General features: G+C 28.5%; 1 protein-coding gene across 4 annotated transcripts in view; it reads right to left on the reverse strand.

Annotated features, from left to right (window-relative positions):
* The window catches only part of LOC142332010 (multidrug resistance protein homolog 49-like), a 119,403-nt gene that overhangs the window by 32,504 nt on the left and 67,234 nt on the right, over positions 1-19,665 (reverse strand). For all 4 annotated transcript variants that reach the window (XM_075378069.1, XM_075378067.1, XM_075378070.1 and 1 more), the window contains 7 exons: positions 19,018-19,242; positions 13,700-13,825; positions 13,174-13,374; positions 10,997-11,345; positions 8,178-8,302; positions 4,517-4,654; positions 1,689-1,793 (listed from right to left, as the gene is read on the reverse strand). In XM_075378069.1, the coding sequence (XP_075234184.1) occupies positions 1,689-1,793; positions 4,517-4,654; positions 8,178-8,302; positions 10,997-11,345; positions 13,174-13,374; positions 13,700-13,825; positions 19,018-19,242 (1,269 nt within the window). The remainder of the gene's footprint in view (positions 1-1,688; positions 1,794-4,516; positions 4,655-8,177; positions 8,303-10,996; positions 11,346-13,173; positions 13,375-13,699; positions 13,826-19,017; positions 19,243-19,665) is intronic.

Consider the following 19,665-nt stretch of genomic DNA (forward strand, 5'->3'; position numbering starts at 1 on the left):
TTTTTTGTTTTTTTTTAAGATGATGTTTAATCATTAATTTACATACCAGCAGAAAAAAGATGAAAGTGGTGTAGACTACACTCTGATATGATAATTTGGAATGTTCTCAACGCAAAGTTTCAGGCTTAAATTGCACAAAAAAATTCTATAAAAAATCTATTTTAGGTGAAGTTGACAAACATTTATTCTAAATTTAAAAAAATAAATTTTGTTATTTTCATAAAAATTAATCATTTCTTTGAAAATGAAGTGATAATACTTCAGTTAGTTTTGATTTTTTCTCAGACTTCTATATTAAACAAAAAACTTAAAATATCTTACGCTCTATTACCTTTTACAGATTAGCAACTTTTTATCTATAATTGTGGGTTGAAAATTAAATTTATTAGAAATATTTACAAATTTAAATCATATTTATGTTAAAAGTAGGTTGATAATTTCACAGTACTTCATTTCAAACAACTTAACCTGCAAAGGTTAAGAAACATAATTTTCTTCTCAAGTATCCATTTGTGATAAATAGATGGAGCAAACTATTTCTCTCTACATATCACTTTTTCTCCGGTTGAATTCTGTAATTATATATTTTATATAAATATATCTGAAAATTTTATTCTACATAGAAGTGTGAAACATGTTTTAACATTTTATTATTAATTCTTAGATTATAAATGTGATGTTTTGTAATAAACAGTAGATACACAACTCAACTGCATGAAATGTAAGTATATCTCGGTAATAGGATGTTGAAAATTTAAAGATGGAAGGCATAAAATGATTTTCCATTAAAAAACCTACAAGAAATGTAAATAGTATATCTTTTGTTTATTTTTCAAATTATCACCATATTTTTTTAGACAGTTTTATATATATTATATATATATATATATATATATATATATATGATAATGTCCCATGAAGAAACTTTCAAGATATGTTTTACTGGTGAAAATAATGAAAAAAGTTCATATAAAAATAGGCCTGGAAACACTTTGTTTTCGAGTTACGGCTAGTGAAAGATTTCACCTGAATTTCAGCTCTTCTAATAAAAAGAATCCCAATTATAATAAAAAACTACAGTAATAAAAAGAAGTGCTTTATTTTTTGTTTTGTTATATTAAGACTAATGTTTATTAGGTACAGAAAAAATATTATGATTCTGCCTATTTTTCATCTGCTTTTCTTCAATAAAAAACTGGTTTTTAACCCTTCTATTTACTTTTTATTGACTGTATTTATATTAATGGCCTCAGAATTAAATTCTCTACAAGTTTTGTTACTGAATCTTCTACATTTATTAGTCATTTAACAAAAGTATGTACTACAAACCTAAAAAAAACTTGTTTTTGACACTGCATTTTGTGTTTTATGTCGGATATCTTAAAAAATACGGGTGTTAGAGTACTGGGACCTGTTTTATACTACTCCATTCAAATTACTTAAGAAACCGCCAACTTTACTCCTTAATTTGGGTCCCAAAAATTACAGTAGGTCTTCTTTTTATGAAACAGCTGAAATCCAGTCGAAATCTTTCATTAGCTGTAACTCAAAAACAAAGTTTTTACATACCTATATTTATATGAATTTTTTTCATTATTTTCACCAATGGAACATATCCTGAAAGTTTCTTTGTTTCTTTGTGGGACCCCCCATGTGTATATATATAAAATAGTAATAATAATACTAACCTGTATGAATATAGCCAAAAAAGTTATAACAGCAACAAACACAAAACAGAATGAATACCAGTTAGCCATCTTTATGACATAGTCTTTATCTTCATTAGCTAATACCTGCCAATAAAAAAATTTGAGATAAATAAATCACATTTTTTCAAATTAACTCAATATAATAAGCATTCCATGTTAGGCTTTTAACTATTTGTAGCTCATTTTCAGAAATCCTAACAGTGGTATGTTTAAAATGAACATTATGTAATTACATTGAAAAAATGTAATATTTGTATTTTATTTGATTATTTAGGGCAAAATTTGAAATACAAATTAAATTCCTTGATTTATAACAAAAAAAATAAATAAAAATAAATTTGTAACCTTTAAAAAATGAACAAAAAGCTTTAGAAAAGTAACTATTGAAGAGGCTGGTTCAGTTATAGAAAAATTTCTTCTGTTACAGAATATTTGTTTGAAATCTAAATCTTTGATTATGAAGTCTGAGAAATGGCTTACGCTGAGAAACCAATAACACTGCCAACTTATTATTAATATCACTCTCATCTCTAGAAAATTAATGTTAATACAATTACATTTTACAAGTTAAAATTACAAATAATACACAGTTATTACTCCAGTACATATAAAATGAACAGCTGTCAATATTGATAACAGTTACCTTTACACAAAAGAGTAAACATTTTTGTTTATTATAGCTAAAATCTATAGATATTATATAATATTTAAATCATAAAGATTATTCTTACAATTTCCATGTATGTTCTTGATTGGTTTGCTTTTTAAACTACATAAAATAACTAAAACGCTGGGAGTTCTAGTTACCAAGGACAACCTTCGACAACTAATAGTTAGAAGAAAAATTAAATAGAATATTAAAGTATGTAAGAATGCAAGTAAAGAATTTTATAAGAAAAATTGCGCTAATGTTTTAACAAAATGTTAAGATACAGGATCATAATGACTGTTACTTCCCTTTTCTTGAACAATTGTAATCAAAACTAAGTAGCATCAATTATTCATATTTAGAAATAACCAAATAAAATTTCATGAAAATCAATTAATCCAATCATATCATATCAAGTAAAATGATAGCCGATGAAAAATATTAGGCTTATTATCTCCCAACTCTGAATGAAATAGTCTAAATGTATAGGCAAAGATAAATAATTAGATGAATAATCTAATTTGAACAAAAATATGATTAAACCAATAATTAGATGAATAATCTAATTTGAACAAAAATATGATTAAACCAAAAATAACAAAACAGAAAACTATGGATTTTTTGCCCTATTCTGTTTTGAGTTTGAGTATGTCATGAACATTATGTAAAAAAATTTACCTATCCTTCAAGTAAAATTCTGAGGTATGGGACCAGTAATTTTCATAATTCTTGATTAAAATTAAACATCATCAATACCCCCATATAAAGAAATCATCATGCTGAATTTCATCCCAACTTCAGGTTTCATTCAAGGTTTAGAGGTATCAAGTAAAAAACAGGTCAACATATGAGGATCGGCTGATAAGTCTCCGGCTTGACATAGAGATTGGGCCAACAGGTCTAATATCTTACTGGCATTCTATAGTACTAACCTTCACTAGCTTATAAATATAATTTCAGGTCAATATCTTGCCTATTATAGATTACAGAATTTGGAGCGAGGTGCCTTAGTTATTCTCACAAAAATGAAAAAATAGGAAAACACGCGGTTATAAATTACTTCCATTTGAAAGGTTTAACGCAGTTTCAAATCAAACAAGAAATGGACTCAATACTAAAAGATTCTTCTCCATCATATTCAAAGCTAAAACGTGGGTTTCTGAATTTAAAACAAGTCATAAGAGCACTGAGCATGAACCACGCTGTAGATGCCCAGCTCAGGTGACAATTCCCAAAATGATAGAAAAGATCCATAAAAGTTTTCATGAAGACCACAGATTAAATAGCTTAAAAAAATGACCGCATCTAGTGAAAAAAAATCTTGTTTCACCATGACAATGCAGCGGCACATTTGTCAGTCATCACAATGGTTAAAATCAACAAACTAAAGTTCAAATTTCTTATTCATCCAACTTATTTGCCAGATTTAGCATCCAGCGACTACCAACTATTTCCTAACCTCAAAATTGGCTTGGTGGACAATGATTTAATATCAACAAGGAAGTTATTGATGCTGTAAATGGGTATTTTGAGGAGCTTGATGAATGGCATTATAAAAAATGGTAACTAAATTAGAGCACGAGTATGAAAAATGTATTGATCTTTGTGGAGATTATACTGAAAAATATCACCAAAAAATCCCCCAAAACTGTTGTTCCATTTATCAGGCTGGAAACTTATCAGCCCATCCTTGTACATACCTGTATGTGTGTACATATATCCTGGAATTTTTCAATGATAAAATTTTGTTTTTTTGTTATAGGGGGTCATGAAACATCAAAATCTGCAAAAAATCTCGACCTGCAAAATGTGATCTGATTAGCATACTTTCCCTTATTCAATATACTGTATAGTATAAAACAAGGCAACTATAATAATAATTTAAAAAACTATTGGACTATAATTATAACTATATATGTGATCAAATTATTACATCTAAATATCAATATTAACACTTCAGAACAAATAAATAAGTTGAAAAAAATCAACAATTACTACTTCAAAAGCAAAAAAAAACATTTAATAATAATCAGTAAGTAATTAAACAGCACTGTCGATTGTTTGTTAACATTCATTAAATAAATAATCTGTAATTATAAACAATGGTAAATAAATTACTGGTTACTGAACAATTTAATAAATTAAAATTCTAACTTACACCATTGTAACCTCCATATAATACAGAAGATACAGGTGATGATATACCAACCAACAGAGCACAGATTGAACCAATTATAACATAACCTAATTCTGGTTTATTCAGTTTCACTAATCTTGTCCAAGAAGGTCTGTGATCCTGACAAAAAAAAAAATTATTTACAAAATATATCAAATTAACTACAAATATATCTCAAATATATGCTTAAAAGACTAAACTTATGTTTTAATGAGTGGAATATACAGAATGATTTAGGGAAACAGGAAAGTTTGAAATTTGTGTTGGTAGTCCTGAAAAAGTGTCAGCACTGAATAAGCCTAATAAAAGCTACTTCATGTCATCTTCCTATTTAGTTAGTATGGATTCTTGAAGTAGTGCGCAATGTTCTTTTGCTATCAAAACTTTTTATAAAAATAAAATAAATGCAATTATTTTATTTTATAAAACAAAATAATTGCGGAGGCTGCGCGTAGATAATTTCATCAGCAAATTAATTTAGGATGCCATAATTGTATATTTTAAGCACATGCAATAAACATATAGATATATAACTTTGAGAAAACAGGTTAAACAATGAAAAAAAACCTTTCTGGTGGTGTTTGTATGTTAGAGAGTATCAAAACTGTTCAAACTGCAGTCATAAGAAACCCCACACTGTTTAGTTTGTTGTCATGCAATTGCATAGTTCAAATGTTCAAAGAATACTGTTGCAGAACCTACTTTACCATCTGTAGAACTTGCAGATTGTCCGAGAACTGGACAAACGAACATATAATGTGCCATCAATTCTGTGAACAAATGGTTGTAAAGACAAACAAGGGCAATGATTGTTAACCAACTATGAATGTTGGATGAAGCCTTTTTTCAACTTAATGGATTTGTTAATAAAAAAATGTTTGTTTCTGGGCACAAGAGAATTCCACATAGCTTCACCAGCAACCGCTACACAGCAACAAAATTACAATGTGTAGTGTTGTGTCATCATATGGTATAATATATAGGCCCTTATTTTTTTTGAAAACAAGAATGGCTTCAATATTGTTCACTGAACAACAGTATAGTTTAATGATTAAAATCTGAATAAAATTAAAACACAAGCCAATCATTTTCAATATATCACAAAAGCATTACCAAATTAGCCTGCAATTTAAGGGGTGATATACAAGTAATCCTGTTAATGTCTACAATTTTAAGTTTAAAAAAAATCCGGCAGAATAACATTTATCCAGTATTCTGATTTTTAAAGATTATGATTTATTACTCTTTATGAAATAACTTTTTTTTTAATATTTGAATACGGCTATTTCTAAAGAAATATTATTTTCGCAAGCTTTAGACAATTTGACTTAGTGTGCTTGTATTTGACTTTATAAATCATCTTCCTAATAACGCAAAATCTAAATTAGATTATAAACAATTTCTTTAAAATAAAGTTGTCAAAATTTATGACGGAGGATCAATTTTCCATTGAGGAACTCTTCACTGTGAAACCTAACTGTTCAACTGTTACTTCATCATACAAGTATTTCTATTAAATATCTTTCTTCTGTTCAAATGTAAAAACATCAGTAAATTATCAAAACAGAAATTAAAAAATTTTATTTAATTATCTAATATTTATCTTAAATGTTTTTTGACAAACGCATCATCAGAGACTTAAATTACTATATTAAATATCAAATTTAATCAAATATCTTAATGTACAAAGTTCATTTGTTAAGAACTGTTTTAATAATGGCAAGGAGAACAGAAGTTTTCGACAAAAGAAGTATATCTCATATCTTGAAGTAGATCTGTATGGCAACTTATAACATTTCAATGGAGTTCTTCAACCTATTCTATTACATCAGCATTTGTTATTTCTAGAATCTAAATTACTTAATAAACTTGTCTTAGAAGTAAAAATTAATAATCTTATCAATTACTATAATAATTCTCTTTGTTTTATAGTTCACAACCCTTTTCGGTAGATTAAAAAGGGAATCTAAATTTATTTATAGAAACTATCAGAAATACTTTTACCGTTGAATTTTATCTTTTACACAGTTGGATTTCAAAATATAAGACTATGAAATCTATTCCTATTGGTTATTGGGAAGGGGATAAGGAAGCCTGGTTTAACTGATAGGCACTTCAGTCAGTCCTTAGAAACCAAGGATGCACTGCCTTTTCAGTCCTATTTTTCTCAGCATGTAGATACTAGAATAATCACACTTGCACCTAAAAAACTGATGAAGAAAAAGAGTAAAAAGGAAGTAGATACTATAAAAGGGCAATCTAATCATTAAATTAGATCAAGTCATTAAATCCACTCTTAATCCAGCTCCACTATTTTTAGGGGTGGTTAAATGGTAACATCTGTGATGTGTTTTTTTTTTTTTGTTTTACCTCCAGGACTAATGTTAGGTATTGTTTCAGAGGATGAGATGAATGATTTGTAGTGTGTGTGAAAATGCCATGTCTCAGCGGGATTCAAACCCAGGACTTCCGGATGAAAGGCCAAGACGCTACCACTCGCGCCATGGAGGCCAGCATGTGTTAAAGAAATTTAGAAGTACCAACTACATAAAATTTTAAACTTCTACCTTGCTATCTTTCTGTATTCTTAGATTAATATGAATCACTTTTCACACTCATATGGATGAATGAGAAACAAAATCGCTTGAGTTTCCAAATCTTTTCATCTTAGAATTCCTTTTTAATTTATTAATTAAGTGGTTAACTGATTATATTTTACGAGATTAATATATATCTATGAGAAACCAAATCCAAAACTTAAATGATACAAATACACAAGATGTAATACACAAGTTGTAAAATTACCTTGAATAAATATTGTAAAAATTAATAAATATGATTAACTAGGAAAAAATATGATTAATGAAATCATATCACTCTAGCAATCTCTGTGTCAGAGTAATATTTTCTCAGCCTTTCATCCAGAGTTCCGGGGTTCGAACCCCATAAGGGATGCCATTTTTCATACACTATAAAATTTCATATTCATATTCCCATGCACAAGCTTCTTTGTAAGTTACTGTGGTGAATTAATTCATTATTAAAAAAAATTAATATATAATATGTATATATAAATTAATATATACAATCAAAAATTAATTTAAATGTCAGGAAAATATTTTTGAAAGTATATGTTTGGAGCTTTATATGGATGTGAAACTTGGATGATCGGAGTACCTGAGAAGAAAAGATTAGAAGCTTTTGAAATGTGGTAGTACAGGAGAATGTTAAAAATCAGATGGGTGGATAAAGTGACAAATGAAGAGGTGTTGCGGCAAATAGATGAAGAAAGAAGCATTTGGAAAAATATAGCTAAAAGAAGAGACAGACTTATAGCCTACATATTAAGGCATCCTGGAATAGTTGCTTTAATATTGGAGGGACAGGTAGAAGGAAAAAATTATGTAGGCAGGCAACGTTTGGAATATGTAAAACAAATTGTTGGGGATGTAGGATGTAGGGGGTATACCGAAATGAAGCAACTAACACTAGATAGGGAATCTTGGAGAGCTGCATAAAACCAGTCAAATGACTGGACAAAAAAAAAATTAAAGAAAAAAAAATCAAATGAGATAAAATTAATAATATGACAACTTAACTTAAAAGTTATAAATGATAATAGTAATAATAAAATTTTGCTTACTGTAGAGTTAAATGTGACCTCTTCATTATTATTTTCATTGGTATTTGGTTCTAGTAGTACATCAGCAGGATCTTTAATATCATTATTATTACAAGTGATACCATTTACTACCTTATTTTTTAAATCTGAAAACAAAATGTAGATTAAAAAATATATCATTAATTTTTTAAATGCCGAATGAGTAGTATAAATTATCATCTCCTCTTTTGGATGCAATTTTTACACACATTCTACTTCTGATCTCTGATGTTTTATTATATACTTATATATATATTTCATCAACATACTAACCACTGTGCTAATTAAATTCAATTAACTGAAACTTAACCACCAAAACAAAGTAAACAAATAAGGGGACTTAATAAATTAACATCAATAATCGATTTTCACGATTTTTTGTTTATTGTGTTTTGGTGGTTAAGTTTCAGTAAAATGAATGTATATTAATTCATTAATATATATTGACAACTGTGTTAATACAATTTAATATTAAATGAAATATAAATTACCAAAACAGAGTAAATAGATAAAATAAACTTACGACATTAATTCCAAGAATCAATTTTCAGGGATCCCACATCTTCAGTTGTTACTAAATTATATAATTTTATTAAAACATTTATTTATGAGTTTTTAATTTGACAAAATTGTTTTTGAAGATTTTGACATTTATTACGGACAAATATACAAATTAACATCCCATGTAATCACATATTGGAATTAATATGGTAAGTTTAACTTAACCATTTACTGTGTTTTGGTGGTTTATATTTAATTTAATATTTTATATACATAATAAAAATCTGAGAAAATACCTGTATAAAATGAAATTCACTATTATTCTGAAAATTAAGTTTTAAATATAATATGAATTCTTGGAATTAGTATTTTTTTAGTAAATATATATATATATATTTTGTTAGTAAATATTTACTTAGGCATTATAATTTAATGAATGTAATATACTATAAGGATAATTAATTTGTATAATAGTAAATGGAGGAACCAAGAAATCTGTACAAAAGTTTTTATTGAAACTGTTCTGTATGGAATTGAATTTCTATTATTCATTTACATTCAGGAGGTATACTATTATTTCAAGAAATGCTTTTAAACATATCATGAAATACTTGTAGGGAAAAATAATGAGTATTTTTCACATGGAAAGCACGTGTACAAGACATTTTCTAACATTCAGGGCATACAGCATTTTGTACAACATTTAGGGTGACACAGCATGTATCAGATGAAGAATTTTTTTGTAGTCAGGTTGTTGACATTTTGTAATTTTTTTACTTTATAATTGAAAAAAAGAATTTATAAAATAATTGAACATTCCTTTTCCTCAGGGAGAAGGAATTTCCTTATCGTTCCTTATCATATATGTTAGGTATAAATTAGAGGATTAAATTTAAGTTTTGGATTGCCCTAAATAAAGTAATCACCAGGTTATGATATTAAAAAAATATTTCAATCCTTTGCACAGGCCTAACAATATATATGCACTTACTTGTGATAGCTAAGGAGAAAGATGAGAGATATGCTACTTGTTAACAATTCAGTATATTTAATAGCTGTGCTGTAGTAAGTTTGATTAATTGTATTTTATTTATAGCTCAGTGAGTAGTTTTAATGTATAAATGCATTAATGTTGCAGTGAGTTAACATCACTTTTGTAAGATGCCAACAAAAAATACTAGTTGAACCACAGTGTACAAATTCATTGTAATTTACTTTATGGAACAAAATGAAAATCTAGTAACTGAATTTTTAGTCAATGACACACAAGGATAAATAAATATTTTATTCTGATTGGTATATAACAATGTATTATATAGATCACATCAGGAATGAGTAGATATGTTACTCCATGGTTAAAAAAAATTGTCTCAGCATTTACCTGGATGGATGAAGGGAAACTGTGATAAAACCTTGATCATAAAAGTATCAAAATAAAAGTTAATTACAAAATAAAAAATTGATTCAATCAAATTCTATATTAATTATTTAAAATAAAAACATATGAAATAATATTAAGGTAGATAATTATTAAGATCCTAAAAATAAAAATATAACTTAAAACAAAAAATAATTCACAATTCAGAAGACATTAATGAAAATTATTTAAGTACATATTTATGTGCTTAAACAAGTTGTTCATGTTGAACAAGATGTAGAAAATTCAGAGATTTAAAAAAAATTATTATTATTATAAAATTCACTGACAGAGTAATAATGTTCAGTAAAAATAAATCTTTTAATACTACATTTTAACCCCTTACCGGTTTTTGACGAGATAAGTTGTCAAAATGTTGATAAAAATTGCCCTTGACAAAGTAACTTGTCATCCACTTTTTTGCTGAAAAGAGGCTCTGACAAAATAATTCGTCATTATGAATTAACTTGTTTTATTCTGTTTTTTGAAGAATTACTGCAATATATGTGAGTCTAGTTCCATTTTTACTCTAATTTAAAATATTAAATTATTATTTAATAATAATAATTTAACAGACAAACAGCTTTCTGAACAGACGTCGTATATATGGATTTGTTGTCTTTTGAACTTATTTTTATAATATAGATATTATCATCATTAAATAGAAATGCTTATCATGAAAAGACTGAGTCAATTAATAAAATTACTCTGAAATTATTATGGTATACATCTTTCTGGATGGATCCAACAACCCAAACTATTTAAAGAAAAAAATTATCATTTTTGTCAAGATAAAATGTTACTAATCAGATTTCAAATTTTGATTAATTATATTAAAAAGTAAGATTACTTAAAAGAGAAAAATTAAAAAACAAATCCTTACTGTGTTGAAGTGTAGCATCAGCAGAGACAAGATTATAATATTTTCCCTCTTTTTCCATTAACTGATCATGCGTACCCTGTTCAATAACATATCCTTTATCAATTACAACAATTCTATCGACATTTTGTATGCTTGACAAACGATGAGCAATAATTAAAGTAGTACGACCTTTACTCGCTATATCTAATGCGTTTTGTACTATAGCTTCACTTGCCACATCTAAAGCTGATGTCGCTTCGTCTAATAACAATATTGATGGGTTTCTTACTAATGCACGGGCAATGGCTATACGTTGTTTCTGTCCGCCAGAAAATCTTGACCCACTTTCGCCAACGACAGTATCATATCCCTATAATAGAAAAAAAATAAAACAAAATAACCGATCCAACATTCATATAATTAATTATTCATTAAAAATTCAAATCTCACAGACTTGATTAAAAATATTCATACCTTTACTATATGCATATTACCAGAATATCACTTCTATACCTCAACATATCTTCATTAAAAACCTTAAGTACATTACGTTTTAATACAAAAGCAAAAACAAAATTCAGCAATCCATGAAGTACAGAATCAAATAAGAGCTCTTAACTTATTTTGTCATTTTTATTATTCTACCTTAAGTATCAATAGCACTTTCGAGGAATTCCTCATCATCAGTTGATTAAAATTTCACATTAAAATACCAAGTTATTATGTGTATAAAATATGTGGTCAAATAATTAAAATTTTTTAACATCTTTGTGCCTAGCCACTACACTATAAATTTAATATTGCCAAAAGTGCTGCTATCTATAGCTTTGATAGTAGCATCATTATCAAACTCTGTCTGCAGATTGATTAGGCAAAATTTTTCTTTATATTTATAAATATGGTATTTTTCAAAGATGCCCAATTTTTCAATTATTACTTTCTTTTTTAATTTCAATTATTTTCAAGTTAGTTTCTAAGACAGTAATAGAGTGTTTATTTATTATTAGATGGTCTGCAACACTAGAAAAACCTAATTTATTAAATAGGTTATGATTGCCATGAACTCGTGTTCATAATCTATAGTAAATTAGTAAATGATATATAGTAAATTATAAAGGAAATAATTATAGAACGATAGTTTCCTTTTTCATAAAACAAACTTTGTTTTAACCATGGTTAAATTCAAAGTAATTAATTCTGGACTAGAAGTACAATTTTTTTATTATTATTGTGTGTGAAAGAAAGGAAATAATTCATTTTTAGATAACAAAACTCGCACAACTTTAAAATGATCACAAATTCAACTTTGAATTAATAATGGGTCTAGTATAATAATAATGGGTCCTGTGTACTGTTTCTAAATAAAATTCAAATTTTTCTAACTTTTCTTTATTTTATCCAAATTAACTTATACAATTTTGTTTGGAATTAGATTTTCTACTTGTTTTATTTAAAAGTTTTATGTGTTTATTATCCATTTAACAAAGTAGCTGTATGTCAAACATAAACACATGGGTTTTTACCCCAATTTATTGGTTTTCATCCCACATTTTTCAAAAGTAGATACAGTTCTGGGACCTATTTTATTTGATTTTTCAGGTCAACATAAGAAATCACTAATTGTGGCCTTACATAACATCCTAAAAATTTCAGTGCGACCTCATTTCACCTGAATGAACAAAAATCTGAAATTAAAGTTGAAATCCAAGTGAAATTTTTCACTAGCTGTTACTCACAAATGAAGCATTTTGTGACGTATGTTATATGAACTTTTTCCATTATTTTTATGAGGTATGAAAGTCCCAAGAGAATTTTGTGATACATTCTCTCTCTCTTTCTCTCTCTCTCTCTCTCTCTCTATATATATATATATATATTGCTTAACGGTTTTTGATATATTAGGGACCACTATTGAATGTGCGTCATTATCAGTGATAATAATATAATAAAGAAGTCTTTTTGGTTAAAATAAATCAGCTTTTTGCAGATTAATAAATTTTACTTTCAACGTAACTCTTGAATAAACATTCTTAATCCTACAAATTATTGTTTAGACCAAACTTGGTCACTCCTTTTTTGAGTTAAAAAAGCTACAGGACTTAAACATAAAAATATTCAGATTAAAACTTAATATCTGTCTACTAAAAAAAAAAAAACAAAAAGAAACACATGTAAAAGATTGATTAGCATAAATTTACCTCTGGAAGTGAACAAATGAAATCGTGAACATTAGCATCTTGCGCTGCTTTAACCATATCTTCATGAGAAATGTTTAAATCACCACAGATATTTTTAGCAATAGTCGTATTAAATAATACTGGTTCTTGACCAACTAAACCTATTTGTTGCCTTAACCAACTTATATGTAAGTCTCTTATATCAACACCTTCAAGTAATACCTACAAAACAGTAAATAAAAAAATTCATTAAAAAGAATTAACATTAATAAATCATGTTGCAAACAATCTGTGCTCTTATTTTTATGACAACACATTCGCCAAAACTACCTGAACCAATACAAATCATGAACAACAATGTTGAAAAGAAAAAAGTAAATAAGAATTACAAACTACATAATTTGTACATAAGTGCATGTAGATGTTAGATGTACATAGTCAAACATCTTATTGAATTATTCTGTCATTGTATTGCATAGGATGGTGTACATGTAATTTTTTATTAAAATCAATTGACAAGAATAAATAAAATATAATTATGTCTTACCGAACCACTATTAGGATCATAAAATCTTTCCAGTAACTGAATAGTTGTTGATTTACCACTTCCTGATGATCCGACCAAAGCAATACATTCACCCTGATTAATTTTCAAATCAAAACCTTGTAATACCTAGAAAAAAATCTAAATATAGATTCACAAAGAAAAATATATAAATATATAATTAATCTACTTTACTTCTTTTCAATATTTTTTATTAGTATGCTCATAGCACTTTTATTACAGTTGCTACAGCATCAGATGAGTTGTATATTAATTAAAAAATATTAACTTTAAAATACAGGAAACTGACATTTGTATTTCACCACTTGATAAAATTGATTACCTATTGTTAATACTGCAGCTGTTTTAGTGATAAACCTTAAAATAATTACTTTACTAAATTTATAATATCTTTGATGCAATTATCAATAAAATATAATTGCTCATTTGTTAAGTTATTTTTCAATAATAAGACATTTAAATTTGTAATCACTAACTTTTAATACTGCTATTCTCCCATTTAAAAAAGTATTTTCATTTTTTTAATATGAACTTCAAACTTAGATTTTTGTTTATTTTACCTAAAACGCTCCCAAAAATATTTTTTGAAGTTCTATTGCTCATACATACACAAATGTTTTTTTCCACATTTCTATTTTACATCGACCTGCTTTAATATAATTATTATTTGTTTGTGTATTATTATTAAAAAAATAATTTCAATATTATTCTACAGATAGGATGCTTGATAATAATTTAATAATAATAAATTAAAAAATTGGAGTAAATGAATTTATGAAAGCAATTGAAAACATTAAATACGAGGGTTGTTATTTTATTCAAGATCCGATGGTCGTGAAATAAAAACCTGCACAAAAATCGGATGAACCTTTGCGCATATGTGTTGCGCAGCATCTCTAGTACGGCCTTCAATCACGCCGTGTCACTTCATTTAGTTCTGAACACACAGCTAGCACGTAAACATGTCTACAACAATAGCATCTCCTGCCAAGTGTGAAGTGCGTGCGGTAATTAGATTTCTTCAGGCTGAGGGGTGTAATACAGCTGAAATTCATCAACAAATAAGTAACGTGTACGGTGAAACATCAATGAGTGACAGCAAAGTGCAACAATGGTGCAAGAACTTTAAAGCAGGACGTACAGATGTTCATGATGCAGGCGGTCAGGGAAGGAAGCAAGTGTCAACCGAACGTGGCACGACCATCACTGCAGCCTCATACTGCATGACTCTTCAACGTCTACGAAGGGCAATTCAGAATAAGCGGAGAGGAATATTGTCATCAGGCATTGTCTTTCTCCATGACAATGCTCGGCCGCACACTGCAGCTGTAACAAAGAAGCTTCTGCAGCGTTTTCGTTGGGAAGTGTTTGATCACCCACCATACAGTCCAGACTTGGCTTCATCCGATTTTCACCTCTGATCACATGAAACGCTGGCTAGGTGGACAACATTTTGGCACAGACATCAAGCTGCAGACCAGCGTAGAAACATGGCTGAAAACACAGGCAGCTCCATTCTATGACGAGGGTATTGGAAAGTTGGTACCACGCTACGACAAATGTCTAAATTGGAGTGGCGACTATGTAGAGAAATATCATAACTATGTAAGTACTTGTTACAAATAAAAAATTTTTTATTTTCACTGCGGTTTGAATTTTGTGACCGATCGTACCTTGAAAAAAAAGTAACCCTTGTAAATTCATTTAAATAGTCAATAAAATACATCTAAAAGTAAATGATTTCCAAATATATATATTTAAATTATCAAAATTTTTACTAAATATTTTTATATTTGTAAGGTAAACACGCAGATGTTCCACTGGTATTTTATTTATCAATTAATCTGAAATTTTTCCATGATGACTTTCCCTCAATTGATTATGCTACATTTTATGAAAATATTTTTATACAAATTAACAAAATTATAGTAAACTTATTATATTTCAATAAATAACAAATATTCAAAAATATGCTCGGTGGATATAACCTAAATCATACAATGTACATCCAGAAAGTAAGTTCAGTTTCTAAATATTGGCATTATAGCACAACTATCAGGAGTTTATACTCCTGATAGTGACACAACATACTGTGTCCCTGATCTCTTAAGAAGCGATTGATAGCATTCATAATCAGTTGTCTAGCCTGTACGCTTCTTAATTTTTTTATTATATTTAAAAAAAAAACAAGACATCCAATGTGTGTGAACTTTGGTTCGTGAATCGTTTCTTGAATGCAAGGACTTTATTCAACATTAAAACGGTTGAAATTCAATGTCAGATCTGCAATGTTTATGTTGAAATGTAATGGGTGATTCCATGGTATGGAGATGAATGTAACTGTTTAATGAAGGGCACGATTTGGTGCATGATGAATGGAACAGGCGACCGTCTTTGATTACCAACAATTTGGTGCATCCAACTAATGACAGGAATAAAGAGAATAAATGATTAAAAATCTCTCATATTTTCATCCATTTTCCAGAAATTTCATTCTGCTTCTACAGGAAATTGGGTCTAAGAAATCAAATTATTAGAAATTTTTCCCACACTAGAAAACTACAACATTAAACAGCAGAGAATGATTTCTTGCACTGTAAAGTCACCGGAAACAACATAAGAATGTCATATGAATTACCAAAAAAGAAACAACAACTATGAAATGGCAACACTCTTCATCGTTCAGAAAGACAAAATGCAAGTCGATGTTTTTCATTATGATAATCATGTGTGCAGTGGAACATAAAAGGAATTTTGATTGTCTACTTTTTGCCTACAGGCTGCTCAATCGATAGTGATATCTGCTGCAAAACGCTGAAAAAATTTGTATAATGTGATTGAGAACAAACAAGGATACCTGTTGATTCATGACAACGCTTGACCACATGCTGCTGCCACAATGCAACATCTTTGCATAACCTTTGACTGGGACTGTTGATCATCCCCTGTATAGCCCAGACCTTGCACCAAGTGAATATCACTGGCCGACAGTTCCACGAAGATGACAAGGTCAAATAAGTTATTGTGTAGCTTGCACTGCAGATGGTATCATTCTAAGACAAAGGGATGAAACTTCTGATGTCCTTCTATAAATGCCTAAACAATGGTGGGAAATATGTAGAAAAATAGAGTACAATTCATTCTTCAAGGAGAAAAAACTTTTAAGACAGTACATTCTAGATCTTTTTTAATAGACCTTTGGAACTTATTTTCTGGATAACCCCATGAAATTGACATCTTAACAAAATCAGATGAGTTCAAGTAATGAAAATATTTGATAACTGAAGTGTCTGAAAACTGACTGGTATTTATGGTATATATCTGAGTTGTTATAACATAAATGAAAGAATTCATCCAAATTGGCTGGTAAATTAAAAAACCATTGCCAATCACACTGTTAACCTCTTCATGGGCAGACTACAAATTTTATTTTTCTTTAAGTTTGTTTATCTAGATAAATAAGTACTAAAAACCAGTGCTTTCAGTAGCATAATTAGTTTCAATTGAAATCTTTACAGATTTTTAGGATATTGATGGACTCAAAATAATTTCTTTACCGTGATTTAAAATATGACTTTTTCACTTATTATTTTGTTTTAATATTTTTTCTGTTAATTTACAACCATAGAGTCTTCAGTCAATCATCATCAGTCACTTTTACTTTTACATCATCAGAGAACTTTTACTTTTATCATACTAACAGAAATATAATGAAGTGAAAGGATCATTTTTTTTTTAATCCCCATTAGGAATAGTGTGATAATTCTAATTGAAAATAATGACCAAAGCCTCTACGAGACAAATCTGCAAATGTTATTAAAATTTGTAAAGTAGTTTTTGCATGATGGACGCTTAGGGATGACTCTAGTTATAACTTTTATTATATGTATAGATGACATTCAATTTTATCATTCACTGAATAATATTTTCAAATTATTTCAAGAATTGGTTATTATACGTAAAAAACAAACAAATGAAACCTTATTTTATGCATTAATGAAAATACAGTGTCCCATTTTATATGCCCTATTTTTATTTAACTTTATCTCCAAAAATATTACATATATTGACATGAAAAAAATTAAATTCAAGCTTGTCTTATCAAGTTATAATAAAAATTACAATACATCATATCACTTACACATGTGTCCCACCAGTCATACGAAGAATATCCAGCTGGTAGGCGATTTCTTGCCATGTTTGTTGAAACATTTCTGGTGTCATGGTTGAAATGGCATTCTGATTGCTCTCACGCAGCTCTTGGATGTTTGCTACTTTTGTCATATACATCCTGCCTTTGACATAACCCCAGAAGTCTAGAAGAATTATGACTGGTGATCTGGATGGCCACGGAATTGGAACACCTCTTCCAATCCACCTACCACGAATATTGACATGGTGGAGCAGTTTGCATTCCCACAAATTGAGCGTAGCATCCTAATATCCTCTTCCAGCAAGATGGAGCTCCCCCTCCACTGGCTCCTTGAGATAAGAGAAAGGCTTGATGAAATTTTTCCTGGTAGATAGATTGGAAGAGTTGGTTCAATTCCCTAGTCCCCAGACATACCCAGATCACCAGACATAACCCCTCTGGACTACTTCTTCTGGGATTATGTCAAAGATAGGGTGTGTATGACAAAAGCAGCAAACATCCAGGAGTTGCATAAGAGCAAAAGGAATGACATTTCAACCGTTACACCAGAAATGCTTCAACAAACATGGCAAGAAAGATGGGGCACATGTGGAAATGATGTGATGTAGTGTGATTTTTTTTGTTATAAGTTGATAAGACAGGCTTTAATTTAATTTTTGTTAATGTCAATATGTTTAATATTTTTGGGGGTATAATTAAATAAAAATAGAGCATTTCAAATGGGATACTCTATATACTACATTCAATCCCCATGTAGATACTACATGATGTAGGTAGCACTTGAGAAAACACAAATACTGGGCTTCAAGCAATAAACAGATCAAACAAATGGGCATAATATCTTCTTTTCTTTGAGAGTTATGTTCAATGAAAATATGTTTAAAAATTTTTTTTTTATTTATTGCAGGGAGAAATTCCTCACTCTTACAACTGCATTATTCGGTGGATAAAATAAGTAAAGAATTCAAAAGCAAACCTACAATTGAATAAATAGATTAACTGAAACAGAATCAAAAAAAGAACTTTTAAAAACAGTATAAAAGAAGACAACTTGATTAAGTTATCTGAATAATTACTAATAATTATAATTATTAGCTGCACTTATATAATAACATAATAAAAAAAAGAAAAGCATAAATTTACTTACTTTGACATCAGGTCTTGTTGGATAATTAAAGTAAACATTTTTAAACTCTATGGTGCCAACTTTACCATTAATAATTTTACCAGAATTAGAAAATGGATTGATTTCAGATCTTCTTTTTAGTATTCTATGAGCATTATTTGCCGCTACTCTTCCTTTGATAATGGATTCTATAAATGGACCAATGATTCCAATATTTAATTCACCCATGGCAATACAGAATAAAATCTGTAAATAGAAACACAAACAAATAAAAATCTTCAAAATAAAAATAAGGTAAAACTTAATGATCAGTCCAATAAATGTTGTTATTTTTTTTTTTTTTTAAAGCAAAATAACAATATGCCCTACTTTTTATGAACATTCCTAGATTTACTAAAAACAAAGTTTACAATTTTCTTGATGCCACTATACACCTACTCAGCATATTAAATAGGTATGGGAATTCTACAAAATATGACAGAACACAACCTGGAATATTACCTTGCACAATATGATGTTACAATATGTTTTGTAAACACCATATTTAATGTTATTGTTTGTGATCAATGTTTACATTTTTTTAACCGATGATTTAATATAATTGATAATATCGTTAATTACTCATTTTACAACCCGATCTAATAATTCTGTGGATTTTACTTCAAAAAT

This window comes from Lycorma delicatula, chromosome 11 (assembly GCF_047948215.1).
Source record: "Lycorma delicatula isolate Av1 chromosome 11, ASM4794821v1, whole genome shotgun sequence".
NCBI classification, from domain to species: domain Eukaryota; kingdom Metazoa; phylum Arthropoda; class Insecta; order Hemiptera; family Fulgoridae; genus Lycorma; species Lycorma delicatula.